The 10,282-nt window shown below is 47.7% G+C and overlaps 1 protein-coding gene across 1 annotated transcript; it reads right to left on the minus strand.

Annotated features, from left to right (window-relative positions):
* Nucleotides 1–1,413: 1,413 nt before the first annotated feature.
* On the minus strand, nucleotides 1,414–2,742 carry GJA8 (gap junction protein alpha 8). Its single transcript, XM_036068787.2, has one exon. The coding sequence runs from the start codon at nucleotides 2,740–2,742 to the stop codon at nucleotides 1,414–1,416; it is 1,329 nt and encodes a 442-aa protein (XP_035924680.1).
* Nucleotides 2,743–10,282: the final 7,540 nt, after the last annotated feature.

Raw genomic sequence — 10,282 nt, forward strand, 5'->3', positions numbered from 1 at the left:
TTCCCTGGACTGGACTCTATGTTTGAGGAGTATTGGTTGTGAGGGTAAAGGGTCGGAGAACTTCGAGTTCCCTCTGGTTCCCTTTAGTCTCTATGTCCCTTCCAGGGATGAGGCCTGGTCTGGGACTAGACTTTGGGATTCTGGCTGTTTGAGCTCCCACTTTATAAGAGGCTCTCCCTAGTACCACTGTGATGGTCCTTTTTGTCCACATCTTGTGTCTCAGCAAGGCCTGAGAGCTGACTCTCCTCAAGACAGGCCAGTGGGCAGGTTATCTGCTGGCTCAGACTGGCTTGCTCCCAGCCCCTGATGAAAAGGGATGTGGATTTCAGGGTGAGCACTGATATTGGAAGAGGAGAGGAAAGAAGGGGATCTTCTTTCTTCAGGGAAGAAAACTGTGACCAGACCTCGAGGCCCTTTCAATTAAGGGAGAGGGTGGGAGTCTTGCTCCTGTTCTCTGATGGTGCCCAGGGCAGAATCCCCACCAATTCAAGGGATATAATTGAATTAGAACCCAGGGGCTACAGTGACCCCAAAGAAAGGTCAGTGAGAATACTGGGTATCTCCTGGACTGATGATTTTAACCAAACACTCCAACATGGTGAAATGAGATTTGGGACCCATAGACACAAGTTGAGACCATAAATAATATGATCAATTCCACAGGAAAGCTGGGCTCACTAGTGTAGGCTGACATTGCCAATCGGTGCCTCACAGGTTAAATTTGGCTTGCACACATTTTGTTTGGCCCACATGGCATCTTTAAAATTTAGTTGGCAATATTAAAAATTTCACTGAAAACTTTGGACTTCTGGCTTCTCTGGAAAAATCAGATGGTCAGGTACCACCGCCGGGTAATCAGGGCCTGGTCCTGAGCAGCAGCCGCCCTCTGCCCCCCAATCTTCACAATCCTAGACGTCCCATGGCATTAGAACAGGCCCACCCCACCGGTTGGAAGCACCTGCCTGCATCCTGTAGGATCTGAGCGTGGGCCCCGTGATATATGGTCATGTGGTGTCTGCTGGGGAAGTGCTGGGGTGATGAAAATCGGGCTGAGCTAGTGAGCTTGAGTCATGACTGGCAAAAAGCTACGAGGCAACCACAGTTCTGATTGGAGGGATTTCTATGGAGAAATGGGGATGAAAGCAGAGCTCCCCATTGTAGTTGGGGTAGAGGGGCAGGGCAGTCATTCGAGACTGGGAACTTCGATGGGACAATGGGTTTATCTTGGCGGCCCTTTCATACGGGAAATGTGGTTTCCTAGTTGTACAGCAAGTACCGTGCCCCTGCAGCACCTGTCCAACCAGGGGTGGGTGTGAGGGGAGGCACAGAAGACTCAAATCATGGTGGCATCTTTACGTTTTGGTCTTGCCCTATGTTAGCTCTGGTGTCTCCTTTTCTTTCTTTGGCCCCACTTCATACGGTTAGATCGTCTGACCTGGCCCGGCTGCTGGCTTTGCTCAGCCTGCTCAGCGGTCTGGTGTCATCCCTGGTCAGGTCTGGACCCAGTGAAGGCGACTTCTCCGCCGGCAGCCCTTGCTTTGGTACCTTCTCAGCCTGCAGCTCTTCCTTCTCACCCTCGTTCCCCACCTCGGGAGTCTCCGCTTTCTCCCCCTCCAGCACTGTCATGGTCTCCTGCCCCTCAGTGCTCACTCTCTCGGCCTCCTGCCTCTTGTCTCCCGCCTCTGGTTCCGCCCCCTCGTCCACCGGCGGCTCCTGCCCCCCCCCTTCCTGGGCTCCCACCTGAGCGTAGGAAGGCAGTGTCTCTTGGTAAGCTCGGGACAGGTCCCCTAGGGGCCCCGTGCCCGCCTTCTCCTCGAACTGACTGAAAGGCTTGGCAGAAAGTGGGCTGGTCTCCACCATTCCGACCTCAGTCAAAGGGAAATAGTGCGACACGATTTTCTCTTCTTCCAGCAGCTGGTAGCCCTTGGCCTTCTGGATGGAGGAGACGGCAATGGAGTGGAGGGACTTCTCGGGGATCTCCCCCAGGGGCTGCTCCGCGGGCCTCTTGAAGGCAGACCGGATTCTCTTCAGGCCCAGGTGACTCATCTCCAGAATGTTGAGGAAGAGGGACACAGAGGCCACAGACAACATGAACAGGATGAAGATGGTTTTCTCCGTGGGCCGCGACACGAAGCAGTCCACCACGTTGGGGCAGGGCCACCGGCTGCAGCGGTACAGGGGCAGGATCCGGAAGCCGTACAGGAAGTAGTGGCCCACGATGAAGCCCACCTCGAAGAGGGTCTTGAAGATGATGTGGCAGATGTAGGTCCTCAGCAGGGTCCCCTCCAGCCGGAACTTCTTGGTGCCTTTGTGGCTGTTGCTGCCCTTCTTGATGCTGCCCTGCTCCGCGGCCGGCGTCACCCTGTCCCTGTCGCCGCCGTCGCCCGCCGCCTGCTGGCACAGCTCCTCGGCCATGCGCTCCTTGCGCTTCTCCTCCATGCGGACGTGGTGCACGGCGTGGCCCACGTACACCAGCGACGGCGTGGACACGAAGATGATCTGCAGCACCCAGAGGCGGATGTGCGAGATGGGGAAGGCCTCGTCGTAGCAGACGTTCTCGCAACCAGGCTGCTGGGTGTTGCACACGAAGTCCGACTGCTCGTCTCCCCACACGAACTCCGCCGCCGTGCCCAGGATGAGGATCCGGAAGATGAACAGCACAGTGAGCCACACTCTGCCGATGACCGTGGAGTGCTCATTCACCTCCTCCAAGATGTTCCCCAGGAAGCTCCAGTCGCCCATTTCTCACCCACCTGGAGGAGGGAGAAGGCAAGAGCTGAGCGGCCACGGTGCAATCCCCAGTCAGTCTCTCTCTGCTAACGCTCGGGGTACCTCTCTCCTTTCTGAATTCCTGGAACCGTCAGTATGTAAACAGCACCCATCGAGTGCTTCGTCTGTGCGGGCTAGGAGGAGGGGACAAGGGCGGCATGAAGAATCTGCTTCCATTCGTTTCCTCATCTGCAAAAGGGGTTTCATGCTAATACCTGTTCTCAGTCACTGTGCCAGTCGTGGTCGGAAAGTATAAGTGAGGCAATACGTGTATAATTCCTTGAATTCCACCCCAAATCAGGGTTCATTGTTGACCGTAGATGGAAACCCATGGTTACGCGGCTTTAAGTCAAGACCACAAGCTAAACTAAGCTTCAGGAGGCATAATGCTGAAGAAAACCCTCTACTGTGGGTGTCTGGGCCCCCAACAGAATTCTCGGATGTGTGAAACTGCCTGCAGCCGTCTTCCTTTGACTGTGTTGAAATGTATAATGATGTGTTTGGAGGGAAGTGCAAGGAAAGAAATGCTTTTTGAACATGTACTTTGTGACAGACTTTTGACATTCCATTATTTCATTTAATTTGATCCTACTAGACTGTAGTCTTCATAAGGCTACGGGCCATGCCTGTTTCGTTTACTGCTGCATACTCAGTGCCTGTCACAGAGCCCCGCACCTAGCGAAAGCTCAAAAAGCGTTTAACCAATTCGGTTTGAACACATGAGAAAACTGAAGTTCAGAGAGGTTAAACAAACTGAGATCAGACAGTTAAATAGCAGCAGTTTTGTCTGCCTGGTCCCAAAGGCTGAGTTCTTTCCACTACACCCTGGAGATACACTGCTTTCGATCAGAACTACACAATTCTGCAACTCTTGGACTCTTAATTTATGTTTTTTCTTCTCTAGGTTGACATCTGGAAACCATTCTTAACAGCTTCACAAATGGAGAGCACTATCTTTTTTATATTATTATTATTGCTCTTTTAAATCCAAAGAATGGGGAGAGTGCTTCAGGGAGGAATCATGTTACCGGGTGAGGAAGGTCCACTGAGACACTTTTAGTGTCCCACAGAATGAAAAGGCTTTAGGGTCTGTAACATGTGGCTACTTTAATAGAGCTAAAAATTTGTCGGAAAAAAAATACCATTAAACACGATAGCATATAATGCCCCTAGCAACAGCAATGACTAATGCACATGGGATCGAACTGACAGGGGTGATGTGTGTAAACTGGGACATTCACCCAGTGCAAACCTGTACTAACCTATGAAGGACTATGATCAAAACTTCCACCTTGGGGCACCTGGCTGGCTCAGTCTGAGAAGCGTGGGACTCTTGATCTTGGGGTTGTGGGTTCAAGTCCAACGTTGGGTGTAGAGATTTCTTAAATAACTAAATAAACTTAAAAAAAGAAAAAAAAAAACCCTTCCACCTCAACCTGTGACAGATGCTCCTCCAGCCTGAACATTTCTGGAGTTGCAGTGTTTCTTCATCGTGGCTCTTAGACCAGGGCAAGAGCCCATGCTGGAGATGCCGCTCTGGGCTTCTTTCAGCCATGTCTCACCCTACAGAAGCCCACAGGGGCTAAGGAATATGCCCACCACTTTAATGACAGTGATATTTGTTAAACACTTGAATGAGTGATGAAAAGTGATATCTTAAATTAGGCGTGCTTTTCATCGCTAGGAAAGGATAAACAAAGTGGCATCTTAAAGCCTCCTTCCAACCTGTGGTTTGGAGTCTGGCCAGACAGTACGTGGAAGCAGACAATGACTGCAGGCATGAGCAATGCCCAACCTATGCTCTCAGGGTACGCACAACTACCGTCTGCTTTTTGTTGAAGGGCAGAGGGTGTTGCTCCTCTTGGGGCCCCAGAAACTCCCAATTAGGTAGGGCATCCAACAGCAGTTTCTCTCCTCCTGGGAAGGTGAGAGCGTCCGTGGCTCCCCAGTCATGACTCCAGCATTGGGAAGAGTTCCTTGTAGGAATGGGGGACTGAGAGTGGGAGAGGGTCCTCTACTCAGAACCAGCTGTTCAGAATCCCAACCACATGTGTCTAGTTATACTTCTGCTTTTAACATTCCTCCAAGTGCAGTTAAATCTAGTGCTTGCCCTGTAATGAGAGGCAGCCATTTCCATCACCTTCGGTGGGGGTGGGGGGGGGGGGAGGGAAGATGGGAAACCTCACAATCAGGTAAGCAGCCCAGGCATAAATCCTAGTGGTGTCAGAGCCAGGAAAACCCCAGTTTCTTATCACATGGTTCAATATAACATTCATGTGAAAACAACAATTTATGTAATTTATTCCTGTAAGATCAAGTCTGGCTTTAATGTATTCTACATCTGGGGTTGCTAATGGCTTATCCCCATTGATATATCAACTCGGTTTTGACACTCTTCCTTGTATTGTACTGTATTAGTCCTTTGGGATTTCTGTGTGTATTTCACTCATGTACCTACGTGGATGTGTGCGGCGAGCACACACTCCCAGGACTGCCTGTCTATCAATCTTGTTTCTCCCTTTGAGAATCAAAAGCTCTTGGAGGGCAGGGATCATTTTGCCTTCATCTTCTGTGAACCATCAGGACATAAAACAAAGACCTTCACCGAGTGGGTTCTCTATAAATACCAGTGCATGGGACTAACAGCAATAATTTGAAATCTGAAATTCTCAATCTCTGAGTGCATATAATACCAGCATTAATTAAAGCCTAGGGAACTCCAGTCTTCTTTGCTGCAGTTAGCAGTGAGGAGACTGAGAACTTGCAAAGAAATACTAAATACCAAAAAAAGGATAGTAAATTGATCCAAAACGAGCTGTTTTGAGGGACTGTTTTGTATAAATAAACCGGAAGGCCAATGATTCTTGACATGTGACTGTCGTGACACATATTCATAAAACATGAAGACCCTCCTGACCGCCCCATCAGTAATTTCCAAACTAAAGCCAAACAGGGCTGTGTCCTTCCACACCCTACCCTGCAATGCTAGGATTGAGTGTGTGTGTGTGAGTGTGTGTGTGTGTGTGTGTTTTAATGTCTAGTTACAAAGTTTCTCATGATAATGGAAGGAGAGAAATTAACTTAGGACAAAATCTTTCCAATTCCATGCTGTTGAAACAGACCAATTATACTTTTAAGAAGAGAAGCTTTAGATGTGCTAAGGGAAGGTGCCTTGGGTCCCTGACTTCTATCAGTGAAAATTATACTTAAGGGAGGTCAGATCAGAGTATATCCGAACAAACTTCCACTGGAACAGGGAGTAATCTAAACCAAAGGAAGACTATTTCTGTTCCTCTTCTTCAAAGAGGAACAGATCTTTTACAGATAGAAAATAAACCGATGGAGTTCAAACCTCCACCACCACATCATCCCCCAGAACGTCCCGCCAGAGGATTTGGTTTTAAGTAATGATTAAAATGACACCTTATGTTTGGGTATCCCTTGTCTATTTATAACTGATATACTTTTCCATATCTTATTTCAGTCCTCATAACAACCTGTGAATTAGGCCCGTGGTTCTCAGACTTGGACTTCACAGACTAGTAAAATAACAACAGCAGAATAGGGTGACCAACACAGGGCTACCAACTCCTAATTTTGCCAAGCAAGGACATAAAAATAAGAAACGTATTAAATCACTAATTATGACTGCATCATTTCATAAAAGGGGGATTTTCACCATCATTTCATAAAAGGGGAAGTTTCACACCACAGAAAAGACGTAATTTCAGAATTAAAGGCCTTTAAATTGAATACATTTAAGTTGGTAAAAAATTTACTGCTTTGCTTACTACATTATTATTACAGGCTGCTGGAAATTTCCTCTTGGACCAGAACCGACAGGTCCACAGAATGACTGAGAACAAGTGAAGCAGGCATTTTCAGCCTCCATTAACAGATAGGAAGGCGGACCGGGAGGTTAAATGAGTCAGTCTGCCAACGGGTCTCAGCTAGCGAGGACAGAGCAGGGACGTGAGCCCTGGTCTTCCAACCTTAAGCCCAGGGCCATTTCCAGTATAGCATCGTCTTCTCTTGGCCTTGCGAAGAGGCAGAACTCCACACTTACATCCGGGTTAACCAGTTCCCCAAAGGATTAGATGGCCACTTACCACTCCGGTTGGTGAGGGAGTGTAAACGAGCCTCCTTTCATGTTTCTAGAGCAGCCACTTTAAAGAGCAGCTCTCCTAGAGAGCCAACAAAGGCTGCTCCCAGGAAGACTTTTGTGGTCTTTAGCTAGACCTGTTCTTGTGCGCCATGAAATGCTCCAACATTGAAACTGCAGAGCATGAACCTTCCTCTACACCCACAGCACTCAGTAGTTATTACTGTTACACCTATCACGGGGGTCAAGGGAAAAAGTGCAAAACTCTTTCATAAACACCAAATACTTGTTTTAGGTCCCTCGGGATTCCTGGAGGCATGTTAATTCATTCTGAAAAATGAGAAAACCTTAAAAAGTCAAACTGTAGTTAGAATTTGGGCATCTCTCCTCCCCTCCCCCTCCGCCATTCGTACAGTCTTTTCCCTTCCAAACCTCTGCCAACTCTCAGGCCAATTCCAAGAGGGTTTTCAGAATTGGACTCTAAGTCCAGCCATCCCAGCCCAAGACCGAACCTTGGTGACAACGTTTTTCCTTTTGTAGAAACCTGGATATGGCCCTTGGATTAGGCTGGAAAAGAAGCCGGGTTGCAGGGGGGAAGGCTACAAACCAATATAACCCAAGGAAAACTTGCCAATAGGAGTAGGGTCCCCCGGAGAAATATGTGCTCTCTTTCTCTCTTGATGCTCAGCAGCAAAATGGCAACTTTGGGCTCTTTCCTTTGGCGCCTAAAAGCCCACCTCCCACTTCTCTATCCCGCCCCTACTGTGCTGCACGACTGAGCAGATATGACTGGATTGGCCCTGATGGGTAGGTTTTACTGTCCAGCAATATTTTAAGCTCCCAGCCAGACAGCTTTTATGAAGGGAGGGATGTTTGGAAAACAATAGGAGAGAGAGAGAATGGGAGAGCTGTGTTGGGCACAGAGGGGAGGAGGGTGGGGAAAAGCTGATGTGGGAAAGCTTAGATGGGCTTCTGTAGCCTCCAAAAGTGTCTTTTAGCAGCAGACCTGGCCCTCTGCTGCAGAAAACCTTTGGCTTCTCTCCAGAGGGCCTGAGCCTGGGGGTATTTTCCCAGTGCCTTATCATCAGCTTAGAGAATCCTCGGGATGTAGGGACAGTAAGAGGTCACCTATATGCATCCCCCTGCCCCCAGTCAGACTGTGCCAAACATGCCCCCCCCCCAAAAAGAGTGGTGGGTCCTTTTCAAGGGTTGATCTATCATCCTCTATTGGGGGTTTGTTCTTGTGTCTCAAAGTTTCTTTCTTTGAAAGGAGCCTTAAGACTCCAAAGAATTCTGGTGCCATTTGTCAATATAATAACATTCCCCACCTTGTTTTACTCATAATTACAAATACTTTTGAGAAGCTGCAGAGTCAAGGGGATTATACAGTGTCAGCTAACGGTTTTAGACTCTCACGCCTCCAACTGCGAAATGGGGGTATGAGGTCTGGGTCACCAAGAAGCTCCGGGATGAAATACGTGTGTGGCCTAATGAGGAATGATGTTTGGGAAGCTAGCTTGGAGGGCATGACCACATGCTCTCTGCCTCCCTGAGGCCCACTCTCTTCCCATTGTCTGGGACTGACTGTTGCACTGGTATGAAAAATGGTTGTATTGACCACTTTTTCCAAACCCCAAACTGGGGCATTTTATTATATAAGTTTATGTGTGGAAACAGGGGAGCAAAAATAGTTGAAACTGGGATTGTTTTAGGAAATCTACACTGTATGATTACTGAATGGAAGACAACTATGAGGGTAAACCAGGAAAAAAGAATCTAAGTGCTTGCCTCTTCTCTACCCTCATTTCCTGTCCTTTCTGGTGTCATGGGCATGTTGCATTTTGATGGTGGTGGTTTGAAGGGGGATGCTACCAAAATTGTATGAGTCTCAAATTCCAGTCGTATTACAATGTTCACTAGCTCAAGCCTTATTTACTTTAGAATTCTGATTTCTTTCAGACTTCAAATTTGAAGGAGTAGTCTAATTGGGATAGAACCTTCTAGAGAATCCCTCAGTTAAAAACAACTGGCCAACGCTGTTCCTGAATATCAACGAGGCAAGAAGTCAGAGGAGAGAGGGAAGGAAACCTAATCAGTGTTTCTTTTGAGAGCATTTGGTAAATGTTGATTCCTGAAGCTTGTGCTTTCTCTGAGATATTCCAGAAACCACAAACTGCTCTTCAGATGAATTTCTCTCTTCCAGCGCTTCCCAGGCTAACTTGACTTATGTGGTAGAACAGTCCCATCTCCTGACATCATAGTGTGAGAGATGGTCGTAGAGGATGTGTTCGAGTCTGGAAAAATAAGGAATGTCATCAGACCAACTATAGTCTCTCAGGTTTGGACGGGTCTAGCTTTGTAATTTAGTACTTTCTTTGCTTATTTACTCCCTGGGTGTTGAAGACACTCTGCTAATAGTGCCCAATTGATTGAATTATTTTTGTTGTCACATCTTCTGTTTGCAGTCTTTGAAAACATAAGCACTCAATCCCTTATCTCTTGAGGAACATTTTGAAAGAGGTGGGAGAGAGGCTCATCCCAGCCTCATCTGTCGTTAAGAGATGTCCTAACCAGCAATTAGAGTCAGTTTCTCAGGTCTTTCAGTGGGAAGTCTTCTTGTGGTGGCTCTATTGTTTTATTTGATGTAAATAAAGCTCTAGAACATGGGACATAACTACATTCGAATGCAAATGCCACTTTTATGTTCTGTAGTATGGATTATTAGATCACTGATGTTTTGGATAATTTAACGGTGGCATTCTTTTACCAGGGCGTGTTTTGGAAGCAGTGAAGCAGTTATGTGTGGGACGATCATGGGATTTTCAGTGGGAAGACCTGGCTCTGGGTGTGGCCCTTTCACTTTTTATTTGTGAGCAGTTTGCTCAGCCTCTCTGGGTCTCGGTTTTCTCAACTATGGAAGAGAGTTGAAAATGACTGCCTTTCCTGTTTTGTGAAAAGGCCACTGATATAACCCATGCAATGCTGTGAATCCCTGTCCACTTGTTAGTTATGTTCACTGTGACCTCCTCCCCTTCTGAGTCTGGCTGTGTCCTGTGCCCCAGGGTCATGGGTTGGCTTGTTTCTAAGTGGGCCTTGATTATGGTCATAATATGCTTTCCTTCCATAGGGAAAATGTCAGAATTGGAAAAGACCAGAAGAAATTGGGGGCCTCAGTTCTCTCATTTTATAGGTGGGGAAGCCAGTTCGGGGTGGAAATGACATCCTGAGGTCGTGGTGTAGCTCTGAGGCCCAGGCAATTTCCATGGCTCTGGATGCCTCCATGTAGGGGGTATCGACTCACTCAGCAGCAGGCTCTTTAGGGAGAACCATGAGCCCTAGCATGGGTAGAAGGGCAGGCAGACAGATGTATGGGGCCTGAGGGGACTGTTCTCAGTCAATCTCAATGACTGG

Source organism: Halichoerus grypus, chromosome 5 (genome assembly GCF_964656455.1).
Source record: "Halichoerus grypus chromosome 5, mHalGry1.hap1.1, whole genome shotgun sequence".
Lineage (NCBI taxonomy): Eukaryota > Metazoa > Chordata > Mammalia > Carnivora > Phocidae > Halichoerus > Halichoerus grypus.

Excerpts from the sequence above, each read along its gene's own strand:
- GJA8 (XM_036068787.2), bottom strand. The coding sequence starts at position 2,742 with ATGGGCGACTGGAGCTTCCTGGGGAACATCTTGGAGGAGGTGAATGAG.